This window comes from Cydia amplana, chromosome 17, assembly GCF_948474715.1.
Source record: "Cydia amplana chromosome 17, ilCydAmpl1.1, whole genome shotgun sequence".
Classification (NCBI taxonomy): domain Eukaryota; kingdom Metazoa; phylum Arthropoda; class Insecta; order Lepidoptera; family Tortricidae; genus Cydia; species Cydia amplana.
In genome coordinates, this window is record NC_086085.1 from 5,181,366 (window position 1) to 5,195,805 (window position 14,440).

At 37.0% G+C, this 14,440-nt stretch overlaps 1 protein-coding gene across 1 annotated transcript in view; it reads left to right on the forward strand.

The window, feature by feature from the left end:
* Positions 1-14,440, forward strand: part of LOC134656047 (uncharacterized) — a 48,008-nt gene that overhangs the window by 11,315 nt on the left and 22,253 nt on the right. Inside the window, exons 3-4 of the mRNA XM_063511563.1 lie at positions 279-893; positions 7,170-7,373. Coding sequence (XP_063367633.1) covers positions 279-893; positions 7,170-7,373 — 819 coding nt within the window. The remainder of the gene's footprint in view (positions 1-278; positions 894-7,169; positions 7,374-14,440) is intronic.

A 14,440-nucleotide genomic window follows, 5' to 3' on the forward strand; every position in this document is an offset into this window, starting at 1 on the left:
TAGCAAGTGTATACTCTTAAAAGGTGAGGTCATATTGAAAAATAAAATAAAATAAGGTTATTTTTATCATTCTCATTACTTATTGAACACCCCTCGTATCGTATGTTTTACAGAAAGTTGAACGAATTGTTGTCTGCGAAACGAAAACCGACGTAATTGTATTATCATTTTTACTCGGGAAATCAATAGGCCAACTTATTTTTTACATCTTTCACTACCTCGGGTCTCAACATTAGCCCGAGTCATAAAAAATAACTTTGCTCCCTTGTTCATTTCAGGAGCAAAGTAGAGGGAAACGACAAGTGCCTGGCGGCATAGCATCGCAGGACGCTAATGACCCAGTATACAAGAAATTGGCGCAAGAATCGTTTGAAAAGTACCTCGCAACTAACCCAGGCGGCGAAATAGATGTTAAGGACCTCAAAGTAACCAAGGTGACCAAACAGGTTGTTGCTGGCTCCAGAACGCTTATTGATTTCACTATAACCCCCACCAATGGTGAAGCTATTACGTGTCATTCTGAAATTATAGAACAGAAATGGCTAAACAACAAAGAAATTACCGTAGATTGCGACGTTAACCAACAAAAGAGCAAAGTGAGGAGACAAATTCCAGGTGGAGAAGAGGAAAAAGATCCAAATGATGAAAAGTACAAACAGTTGGCAGATGAATCGCTTGAGAAGTTTAGCGAGACTAACCCTGGCGGACCAATTAAAGCTAAGCAAATCAAAGTAACAAAAGTAACTTCCCAGGTAGTTTCCGGCTCCCTGACTCTTATAACATTCACCGTAGAACCTGCCAATGGTGAGGAGTTTACATGCCATTCTAAGGTTTGGGAGCAGCCATGGCTCAACAAGAAGGAAATTACTGTAACTTGTGATTTGAAAGACCAGTAAGAGTAACTTTTATACCGGCTAGAATAAGAATAAATGCGAGTTTCATGTTTTTATTACATAACTTAACTGTTTATATTCCTTTTTATGTTAGAATAAAACTGTGAACTACCAAGTAAAATAAAATAAAAAATAAAGAATTTGTATTTGTTGTATTTGTATTTGTAAAATGGTGAGACATGTTATTGTGTATTTTATTCCAAGCCCGTGGACTCAGTTTCCCAGTACAGGGAGATCCTCCCAGGTTCATATTTTTATCCAATCGCTTAAGCGAGGAAATATAGTATAAAAGCGCCTAATATGTTGTTGATTTGATACTTATTCATATGATAATAATATTACTTTTAGAGAATCTATGTATATCTTTTAAGTTGACAACGATAAATCGTTCTTGAGACTTAAGTTTCAGATTAAGAGCAGACATGATTTCGTCCATTTCTAACTCTGCCCAATTTTACTTTGACATGTGCAGTATTATGTGAGAACCATTGACATATATCTAATGACGGGCCTTATGGGCAATAAGAATGGGATTGCACGATTGGCTCGAATTTGTGAGTGATACCGCTGAACTATATTAGCATCATTCGTGGTGAGAACACAAGACTTATTCCCCTTTCTTAAGTAAAATGCGGCGTAGTCCTAACTTTCCTACCCTCATGCCTCATCTCTTACGTAATCAATGACTGGCCCCTTAGGATTTTGCCGAGCGTGGAGCAATTATATTTGTATTTAGAGCAATAAAGTTATGATATATACGTATAGTTGATTATTAAATAAATAAAAAATAAAAAAACAAAAACAACTTGCAGACATACGTAGATGGCCAGCTGATCATATTTAAAGATTTACATAGGTACGCAATTTGCGACACAAAGTTTCTGTAAAATTCCGACTGTAGTATTTTTAGGGTTCCGTAGCCAAAATGGCAATACTTGAACCCTTATAGTTTCGTTATGTATGGCTATCTGTCTCGGCCATCGTACTCGAAATCGATGCCTGCTTATATTTATAATATATTAAGCAGGCATCGATTCGTATTCGTATTTATAATACGAAAGTAACTCTGTCTGTGTATCTGTCTGTTGGCGTTGTTTTACACGGAACATCGAAAATTTAAATGTTGTTATCTCCATCTCTTTCACACGAATATTGTCCGTGTGATAAAGAGAAAAGAATAGTAAGTACATTACATACTTAGGGAGATGAATTCGTGAATGCTCCAGATCACAGGTGCTTGTGGCCCGAACTGAAGGTGAGGGCCATAAATATGCGATCTGGGGCTTTACGAATTACCGCCCGTGGTTTGTCTAAAGTATTAGGGGAGATGTGGGTATAATGATCCCCTACTGTGTTCACAGTTGGAGACAAAAACACAAGATTTAGGTCTTTATGAATTGTCCATTTACTTAACTAAGTAACTGCATACTTATTTCTCGTGTTTTTTTTTATATAGTTAAATAATTATGTGATGTTTTCTAAAGGCTTAGTAAAGGATCATTTTACACATAGGTATGTATAAAACGATCCCTAGGTTAGAGTTAAAATAATCACAGATTATTCCTTTGTAATATCAAGATTTCTTCGTCTTAATCATTTAAGTCAGTCGATTCCAGCGTTTCTTTATTTTCAGAAGATGAGTGCTATTTTTTTTCTATTTTGGCCTTATTTTTAACGCCGTCAGGGGCACAGATTTTGCTTGCTATTTTAAAAGGAAATCCATAATTTAATCGCATTATGAGCCCTTAGCATTTCTTCCTAAGGTCATTTTTTCGGAAGTGGCTTTGCGCACATAAATTCGCGACATGATATGTTATGGTCTGTACAGGAAATGCTCATAGTAAATTACTTAGGGGGTAAAATGATTCCAGGGATCATTTTACGCCTACGAAAAGGGATCATTTGACCTCAAACACCAAATTTGAAATATCGACAAAAATATATCTAACTTTCAAATTCAACTTGCTTCAGTATAAACATCCTTAAAGTATGATAAACATCATTAAGATCCGACAGTGAAACATAATTTGAATAAAACGCAACATGCTAAAAGTAATGGAATTCGGAAAATAGGCTACCGTAGATTAGACGTAGGTATATGTTTTAATTATTTTCTAATAAAATCACGCTACGTGCTCATACCGCCATGACACTTTAAGAGGCAACTGGCGGGGTCACGGGGAAGACGTTTAATGCATATTTAGATAGATGACATCAGTAATTGCTCAGTTAAGAGGGGGGATCATTTCACTTTGAGGGATCATTATACACGCATCTCCCCTACGTATTGCCTTGGCCAGGAAGTGAGATTTTCTCCTCGCGTAGCGGGCCTTAGGGTGACGTAAATTAAATTACCTACGAGTTGTTATTGTTATGCATCTCAGGATCAATAGGTACCTACACTAGTGTTACTTACACTGTTTGTACAATTGTCAATTGTGAATAGGGCGGGACCGTACAAAACAGCCGACTACCATCAATATCTTCCATTGTCGATTGAAAGTCGTCCGAAACAGTTAAAATTAAAAAATGTCCCGGCTATATTTTGTGCTATTTGCTACTTTGCTAGCAAGAGTTGCCTATACTTCGGTAAGTATAAATACAAAGAAATAATTTATATTATTATGTATTCGCTAGGTGCACGACTGGCAGGGTTGGGCAGTATTTCAATTACATGTATTTGAAATACGTATTTGAAATACAAATTAGTATTTTGTATTTGTATTTCAAATACTACCTCAAAAGTATTTTGTATTTGGTATTTCAAATACTGCACTCACATGTATTTAGTATTTTGTATTTCAAATACTTCAAGCTTCAAAATACATTTCTATAATACATTTTATTAAATTCTATAATCCTAAAATGTCTAATCTCTCGCACAAGCTGTGAGCCGACCGCGAACCTCCGATCCAGCCGAGATACAATTTTCATTGGCTGGATACTGGATCTATATTAGGTCAACTTCTGCGTGGAACTTTTCGTTTAAATCTAGGGGATAGGGTCATTGCAGTAGTTTCCGTCCATGCACTAGTTTTCGACGACTTGACGGATTATCAAATATCATGGGAGCCTGGGGTCCGCTTGGAAACTAATCCCAGTAATTGGCGTTGGCACTAGTTTTTACGATAGCGACTGCCATCTGACCTTCCAACCCAGAGGGTAAACTAGGGCCGTAATTGGAATTAGTCCGGTTTCCTCACGATGTTTTCCTTCACCGAAAAGCGACTGGTAAATATCAAATGATATTTCGTACATAGTTCCGAAAAACTCATTGGTTCGAGCCGGGGTTCGAACTCGCGACCTCCGGATTGCAAGTCGCACGCTCTTACCGCTAGGCCACCAGCGCTTCCTTTTTGCGAAATATCATTGTTATATGTAGACAGATATATTGCTTAGACGCCTTAGACATAAGGATTGAAATCAGTCCAAATTTGTGCAGGAATGTAGGTATATATTCAAATTTCGTCAAGTGGACGTAAACTAGAGCTAGACGAAAACTAGCGCAATGACCCTATACGTTTATATGAAAGGATATTCGTTAACGTTAAAACTAAATGCTAAACAAAAAAATAAATAAAGGTATATTTTGTAATTGAAATACATTATTTTAAACACTGTAATTTGTATTTTGTATTTCAAATACCCGTCACCAAAGTAGTTTGTATTTTGTATTTCAAATACTTTTAAAAATGTATTTTGTAATTTGTATTTCAAATACGTGGAAGCCAGTATTTTGCCCAACCCTGACGACTGGTGCTGCCCTCATTTTGTCAGACTTTCTACGTTAAATCTTATGGAGTAAAATTAGTTCAAGCGGCTGCCGCTAGTACTAATGTCGGACATTCGATAAGATTACCTGTGTTTGTGACGATCAGCGCCACTTCCCCCTCCACCGACTTCGCACCTTGCCTATACCAGGGGGCAGTTCCGCAGTTTAGGTACATTTGGCCGGCGCGCCCATCGGACAGGCGACATGGCAGTGGGCTGCCGCTCGGCGTGCACGATAGTGGTGTCACGTGGCGCTCGCGCAAAATTGAAAATACATAATGGCTTCGAAACTTACTTCCGTGAGAATCAGACATACTACCTCCGGATAAAAAATGTATGTTTACAATGTTTACATAATCAACGTTTGTAATTCCTACATATTTATCTTAAAAATAATAAATCAGTGGGTATAGGTATAAAAACTTGTCAAGTGATAACCCCGTGCCGACACTCACACCTCGGTCATAAAACTGCGGCGCGCAAAGGAGATTCACGGTTCGTGCGCGGTTATAAGTTTCAGTTTTGCTTGCAGGCGGCGATATATGTGTAATTTTATACCTAAATCTGACTTTTGTGAAGGAGTGAATTTTCTGTACGGTAGTACTATTAGTTATTCTGTGCCTATACTTGCGCTGCGTCTTACGTAAGCGAACAACTCGCGAACGCGAAGCGAAGCGGCGCGGCGAGCCCACGGCGTTCGCGTTCGCAATGAGATAGCCCACGTAGGAGACTTCTGTAGGATTGATTGAATCAAAGTATTGATGCACTCCGCGCCGCATCGCTTCGCTTCACTTTCGCGTGTTGTTCGCCTACGTAATACGCTGCGTTAGTATAAAGACTGCGTCTTATAAGTACATATAGCTCTGCACAGACTTTATATCTAAGTGGCACTACCTATTTTTTTAATACAGTGAAACCTGGTTAAGTGGGACCTGGATAAGTGAGAAACCTCTATAGCTGGGACTCATGGTGCGGTCCCGACACTTTAGCTCTGAATTACCTCTGTTAGTGAGAAAAAACGAACCTCTATAACTGGGATTAGCTGTTGTGATTTTATAGTCACATTTACCTCTATAAGTGAGACAGAGAGTGTATTTTACCTCTTTTACTGAGACTATATTTATAAGATTACATTTTCCTAATTGTTTCTTTAGAATTGTATAGGAATTGACCTCTGTATCTGAGATAACTTCAATCTATGACCTCTCTAACTTGGACTTTATTGATCAATTTCCGTATTCTTACTAACTCTTAGTATATGCACAAATTCCGCATTTGCTTAATTGTGTCTAAACGACTTCAAGTTTCATTTTTCATTTAGTTACTTTATGTAGTCAAAACTATCGAAACGAAAGCTGATTTTTTATAAGTAACACGAATAAACAGATTTTCATTTAATACATTTCTAAGACGCAATGAAGTCCGTATCAAATTTAATTGAAAAAATCTATCCTTTGGAGAATCATTCAAAATAAATTCAAAGAAATATTTAAACAGACTTAAAAAATATTTAGGGACAAGGATTATTTTACCTTATTAATTTTTAAAGATAATTACAAAATACCTTATTAACCACCTCTATAACTGAAATATATCCTCTATTCTCACCTCTATTAATGGGACCCTCTGTAAATGAGACAGTACCTGGCTAACTGAGAACCTGGGTAAGTGAAATACCTCTTTAAGTGAGATAAATCTGCTCGTCCCTTGAAGTCTCACTTATCCAGGTTTCACTGTATAAGCCTTTATAAATCAAAATTTTAAAACGGAAAAAATAGTAGGAAACTCAATAAAACTGTGAAAAACGGTTCTTAGGTAATAAATAACAATGAAAAATAATAAAACTATTATGAGAAATCTTAAACGGGGTCCCGTTGTTTCCCATAAAGTTTTAAGTCATAATGTACAATACATTATGACTTAAAACTTTGTCATATTATCATTAGTCATAAAACTGAAACCGTTAACATTTCAGGATTTTCGTTACGTTATCCTATAGATAGGTTAGGTTAGGTTAGGTTTGCTTTATGGCAATCCTAAAAAGTGACGCGTTTCTGAACCAAATGATTTGACCAAGTAACAGGACTTGAAATTCTGCACTTTTGAATCTTAAGAGTTCTTTTTTTAAATATTAACACGAGGGGTTAAACGATAACTCTGTCACAGAATAAATAATAGTACTAGGTACAGAAGACTCACTCTCTAAGTGTAAGGCCTGAGTGCACGCTCGAAGCGGAGCGTTCGGCGGGGCGTGCAGCGTGGGTCAGGAGTAATTTGAGCAGCGTGCACTAAGGCCGCTCCTTCACAAAACGCGTCTGTTACGATCAGCACAGATATGGCTGCTAGGTGGCGACAGCGCCACGCGCCGCTTATGGCTAGCCATCAAAATTGGTGTGGAACGGATTTACTTTTAGCTACCTGTAGCAAAGCGACGAAATCGCGGAGTGAGCCACGCCTGACTCTGCTTCGTTGTTAAACCAATAACAATTTATACTTGTATTTCAGGAGCTAAGTAGAGTGAAGCGACAAGTGCCTGGCGGTGTAATATTGCAAAACCCTAATGACCCAACTTACAAACAACTGGCGCAAGAATCGTTCGAAAAGTACCTCACAACTACCCCAGGCGGCCATGTAGACGTTGAGATACTCATAATAACCAGAGTGACCAGACAAGTTGTTGCTGGTTTAAAAACAGTTATGGATTTCTTTGTATTCACTACCAATTATGAAATTTATAAGTGTCATTCTGAAATTTTAGAACAGGCATGGCTAAATATAAAAGATATTACCGTAGATTGTAATTAAAAATAATTAACCTGACGATTGTGGTTTAGAAGAAAACGACCCCAATGACGAACAACAAATTTGTGATTTTGATGACCAGTAAAGCTTTGGTTTCCTCCGAAAGCGGTGCCGTCATATGGCGGCCGTCTCCATACAAATACTACGACATCCATATTTAACCGTATTATTTAGTATGGAGACGGCCGCTATATGACGGCACCGCTATCCTAGGAAAATCGATCTTAAGAGTTCATTGTATTCCGGCTAGAAAAATAATTAAAAAATGCGACTAGGGGTTACAAAACCGTGCGTATTTTAGAAAACCGGTTTTTCGGTTTTTGTGCAACAGCAAAACCGGGTTTCCGGTTTTTTCGGTGATTTCGATTTTACATAAAATTTGTAAAATAAGCAAGTATTTTTAGGATCAATGCTTTATTATTCAGTCTGCCACGACATTACTATTTACTCTATCTTTACAAAGACCATCAAATTCCATCACTAAAGTTTTTAACCTCATGGTCAGCAATTCTGAAACGGAATGCCTGTACGGCTACCATCAGTTTGGCACTGACATAAACGCCATCAAGAACGTAATTTACTTTCTATGCATCTCGCTCGTACTCGCATATTAGTGCAAACGAGATGTATAGAAAGTAAATTACGTTCTCGAAAGCGTTTATGTCAGTTTTGACACTGTCAATGACTCATGGTACGGGCTCTGAGCAAAATATTACGTGACAACGAGGTTGACATAGTCCTCCTTCAGGAAACACACACAGCTGATAATACCCAACTCGCTAAACGAGGTAAGTTAGAAGGGATTTGATTTGGTTGCGGCCACTACATCAGCTGAGGATATAAGAAATCTGATGTGGAAGGCGATCATGGACTGGACAGATAGGAACAACACTTTCTTAGTAATTTCTAACAAAGGCAAAGGAACCTGAAGGAACAAAGAAGAAGAAAACTGTACATAGTAAATATCGCGAGATTGACTTTTGTTATAATTACTACAATCAACATTTTTAACTAGAGATCAACGAGCGTTCCTACAAAAATGTTATTTAAACTACGTAGTACAGGAAATTACGTGATATTTAGTGAAAATAGTAAGCAGTCTTTTATATAATACGTATACGAACTTCGTATAATGTATTGTGTTGTTCTAAATATAATAACAATCTGCATTAATTGTTGCTCATCAAAATAATTAAACTATTTATGTTTATAAAAATGTATAATCGAAAACCTCGAAAAAGCCGGTTTTATCAAAGTCAAAACCCAGTTTTGGCAATTGGCTGAAAACCCGGTTTTTCGGTTTTTTCGATTTCGGTGAAACCGGGTTTGTGACCCCTAAATGCGACTCATTGTTTCATGTTTTTATTCCAGAACTTACTTTTTACATGTAATTATGCATATGTTGTGAACCACAAAGTAAATGGTAAAACATGTAATTGTGTTTTTTTTTACTAGTCTACTTAATTTCCCAGTGCGAGTCCTCCTAAGGTTCACCTTTTTCTCCACTTTATTTCCTAAGGGCCCAGTACAATAACGCCCTCAGGATGCTGTTGGGGCTACCTCGCTGGTGCAGTGCGTCGCGCATATTTCTAGAGGCTAACACGGATGGCTTTAATACGATACTGCGGAAACGTGTTGCCTCCCTGATGCGCAGAGTGCGAGAGAGTACCAATAGCCTCCTGAGTGCTGTTATTGAAAAGTGTGAGTGCCCTGTTATGAGGCGTTGGAACTATCTGCATACAGGCGACAGACCTCTCATTTTTAATTTTTAATGAATAGGAATATGTAGGCACTAAATCCTAAATGTAAGTACTTGTAATACTAACAATTTTATGGACCTAAGCAGTCTGAAATAAATATAATTCAATTTTCGATTTTCGATGCTAGCTTACCGGGCTAGGGCTAAGCAAGATGCCAATCGTTTGCGCCGTAGATTTTCGATGCTAGCTTACCGGGCTAGGGCTAGATATGAGCGCCGATAGGCATACAGCCGGCGGCGGCGCGCCGGTCAAAATTGGTCGGCGGCGGTGGCGAATCGGCGGCGTGGCCTTGAAACACATTAATGAAAAAAGAATTCAAACCAAAATTTTACCGAAAAAACATGTTTTTTCTGTAAGAAACTTATGAAATAAATGCATTTTTTATTTTCAAGGATAATTTATTGAATAATGGTACGAAAAAAAATTATATCGTATAAACTGTGGATAAGCGGTATCGCGCGGCCTTAATCATGGCGAGGCTTTGGCCGGAAGATCTTAGCGAGGCCCTTATCTTTTGGGTCAATTTCTGAACACGATTTTTTTTCTGTCCGTGATGAAAATCGCGGGTTAGCATCAGATAATACTTACCATTTTTTTTTTACATAAAGAAGTCACCCTTTCACACCGAGTTCCATATGAATTCACTGATTAGTTGGTTTTTAGAGTACACTTAAAAATACCTAAAGGCTCAAATTACTACTCCCGTGCCCTGTCCGGAATCGACTTTTGAGCATAATGAAAAATCCTACGAAAAATTCTACATTAGTATCACTAATTTAGTGTCAAATACTTAAACTAGATGATATTTACTATCACTGAGCACATACACTATTAGCTTCACTGTGGTAAATAACTCGTGATCGATGTTTAAATTTTGTCCGAGCGCGCGAGTACAATTTCGTTGGCAAAACTCAAAGGGCTCTGACAGCCGACGTTTGTATTTGAACCGCCTCGTATCCCGCCTCACCTGTACTGGCAGTATTCGGCTGTCTCTCAAAGCAAGCGGATGTAAGTCAAGCCGCGGCGTGTTCGAGCAAATCGCGTAAGTATTTCGGAAGCCGGGTGGGCGACAATTTTTTTCTAATTTCGATGCCCCTTATAAATTATATTTTCCACATAGCTTTTCAATAACAATTGTCATATTTAGGAGCCCTTTATGTATCTTTATGTAAGAGATAACATAACAGTTTGGTCAAACACGAATTAAATTTTTAGCGAATTTTTTTATTACGAATTCTAATTTCCGTGCCCTAATTCCCATAGCATATTTACCTAAAACAGCTGATTAAGTGGCACGGGAATTAGAAAGTATTACATATATTGTCAACAAATCTTTTATTAGGGGCACTGTAAGTTAATTGGCAATGTTTACATCATATTATTATTACATATATATATTGGCATTGAATATATATTATATGTAATAATAATATGAAGTATATCTTTTTATTTTACATTTAAGGAAATCTTAAAGAATGCACAAAAATCTGTGAACGGTTTTTTAGTATAAGTATTATAGTACATACAGGGTGGACCCGAATAACCCGGGCAATTTTAATACGTAAGGTAAGGTGGGGTAAGACGACACCGGGGTAAGACTATCACTTGTATGGAATCCTTGTACTGTTAGTCTTGCCCCACCTTACCTTATTTATTGATCATATTATAACATTAAAATATTATATAAACATAAAACTATTTCTGGAATGATTACATATTATAATACCTGTACCTAAGGTTACATGAAACAAAATGAGTCAAATTTGCAATGTTTTTTTTTTGTAAATTTGACAGCTGACAGCGTATGCCGTATAAAGTTTAAATATCTGGGAGACTGAGCTTTGCTTGGAAAACATATACCTACCTAAAAACCCAAAAATGCGCGTGTTTCCAGAGATAACACCTAGCTAGATCAATTTTTCACCCCAGAAAACCCTCATATATGATCAAATTTCATCGAAATCGTTAGAGCCGTTTCCGAGATCCCCGAAATATATACAAGAATTGCTCGTTTAATAGATTAGTTGTTATAAATTAGCTTTTCTAATACAAGAAAAATTAAATATATCCTATTCTTACTATATTATAAATGCGAAAGTATCTCTGTCTGTCTGTCTGTTATCTCGTCATGCTTAAACCGCTGAACCAATATTATGTTGATGATATTTGGCATGGAGATAGTTTGAGGCCCGGGGAAGGACAAAGGATCTGGGGGCACGGCAGTGCCGCCGCCAAGTCGAGCAAAACAAAGTGGCACGGCCGTACCATCAAATCTCAATAACATTCTATCAAAATAACATTTAATTTGAACATGTAGTCTAAGAATTAATGCACTTTATAATCCCTTAGTTTTGTCACTGACACAATCACTCACGATCATCATTATTCTAAGGTACTTCTAGCATACCCTCAAGTTCCAAATTTGAAACGTAATACTGCAATATTAGTCATGTTCTAAAGATCTAATAACTGCATAAATAAGTTTGTAATCCTAGAAATATATGCGATAACAAATTTACCTTTTAGTTCTTACAACTAGTAGGGAAAGTAAAGGTACACTACGATGTACGATGTGAGTATGTATAAAGATGTGTATAGTTATGATATATGTGTATACATAGTATCAGTATGGTATGGGTATGATTACCTGAAAAGAAGGACAGCCTACAAAAAGAGATGGGATCCTATCAAAAACATTACATGTAAAAAGATGCAAGTCTCGCAACGCAGTTCTTCTACTATAAAAAAGTTTTGAGATCAAGACCAAGTCGGTTATTTTAATCAGTGCCAGGGGGTATTAAAACCGTAATACTATTAGATACCTTATTAGGGTTCCGTAGCCCGTAGGCAAAAAACGGAACCCTTATGGATTCGTCATGTCTGTCTGTCTGTGATAGTCTTACCCCGGTGATAGTTTTACCCCACCTTACCTCATATGTGGTCAAACAATTTTTTGTGTTATGAATTTATGAAGGCAGCATATTCGATTTCTTCAGATTAACTTACACAATAACTTCTTCTCTCTGTGCCCCTATTTATTTCTTAGTATCATTTCCTATACGGCCATATACCAGATCATACACCTTGTACCTATCTACATGCAGATACATAATGACACTTTTTAATGAATAGTTTTGTATGTAAGGCGGACAAGTTTACGCAACTACTCAAAGTATTGTTTTGAAATATGTATATTTTACTAAGAAAGAGAGATTAGTTGCCATTAAAATCAAGGAAACGATTAGTCAAATACGTAGTTTTTAGTGTATCATACTTTCGTAGATTTGTCGTCCGAAACTAAAATTAAAGAAGGTAAATATTCGATGCCACTTCAGTATGGTCGAAGTATATTATTGTAGATTAAAATATACATAAATAATAGTTTTAACTACCAAAATAAGTTAAGAAAACAATTCCTGTGCTATGTTCTAATTTACGTGCTAGTAAAATCTAATTCCCATGGACACACTAATTCCCGTGCCCTGACCAAACTTTTAAATTGAAATAACTTTTATAGTTTTATGAATATTTTTACCCCATAAGAAAATTAATATTTATTATATTTTTTATCAAATTATCAGCATAATTTTTTTTGTGTAATGTTGGTATTTCAAAATTCCATGGGAATTAGACAAAAATGCTCGTTTGGTGAAATTGACCCTTTTGTGCTAGGTTAAAAATTGCGGATTGACTGTATCAGGGAAACGTCTTGTCGACAGTCCAAAAAAAACGAGCTCCGTCATTAACCAATATCGACCCAACAAATCCGATTTATGTCAAAAAGTGAGGCCCCATGCCGAGCTCCATGTAACACCGAAGACTTGATTTCGACGCCTCCCAATGCGAGGCCAGAGGATGAGCTGCAGGTAAGCATACAGCTAAGAATCGAACGCCAAGTGTAAGCTTGGCTGACGGCTGAACGCCTGGAGCACCGATTGCGGCGCGCTTCTGTGCGAGGCCGAGCTGATATGGAGCTAAGATCGTATAAGGACCAATGCTCAAGCGCTTTAAAACAGGCCGAAAGTTGAGCTCCAAACAGGACCAAAAACTTGCAGGTTCAGATAGCGGATTAATTCCATGCGAGCGATGCAAGGCCAAAGATTGAGCTGCGAGAGAGCAAAGCTTGAAATTTCAACAGTGGCCAAGTTTAATTGAGACCCGATTCCGACGCCCTTCCGTGCGAAGCCAACGGCCGGACATTCGGACGTGGAAACGCTTAATATCTCAAAATTAACCCCATTTTATACCTTTTAAAGACGTTTAACCATGCTTGCAATGGTTAAATTCGCGGTAAATGACGGATGGTTAGCTGGCAAAATTAGTTATGCATTGGATCGGTAATCCAAAGAGTGGGTTCGAGTCTCACGTTAGCCAGAGTTGATCACAGTAAATTTTCATACAATCTATAAATTGTACAATCTATAAATATATTTTTGATACAATCTATAAATTGTAATGTGGAACGTTCCACAATAAAAATGGAAGAAAATCAGTATGTTTATTACAAGCATATTGATGTTAAAATTGATATTAAATAATTTCGTTTCCCCAAGACTAGTAGCGCGATCACTAGACAGATAAGTTTGCATTTGCCTTCGATATTTTTGAATTATATGGGCCTAAAATACCTTTTTTCTACTCCAGCACTTAAATGTGTCAATTAAATGACTGACAGTGATATCTAAAGCAATGTCATTTGAATGCTTTGTCTATAGGTCTATATATAGTCTATATATATATATATTTTTTTTTTTATTTTTTTTTTGCTGCAGCTGTCATAGAAAAAGTAATGTATGCAACAGCTCATAATTGGTTCTTAAAATTCTCGGGTCTTTTTTTACAAAACTCGACTACGTCTCGTTTTGTAACTTCGACCCTTGAATTTTAAGAACCCTTATTATATCACTGTTGCATAAACTACTATTGAATGCCTATAAACTATTCGAAGTGGCGCCGTTAATGATCTAAACTCGATTAAAATTATATTATCTGATTCTGAAAGTAGTAGTAACTACCAAGGTCACGCCGATGCTACGCCGATAGCGCAGCGTATTTTTTTTATTTTTCTGAAAATTTTCATCTAAATTTTTTACTATTATTTTAAGAGATAATTCAATATTATTTTTTTCAGAAAGCGGCCTTAATTGTATATACAACATACCCAAATTACAAAGAAATCGGATTAGTACTTTGGCTGTAATAAAATAAAAATGA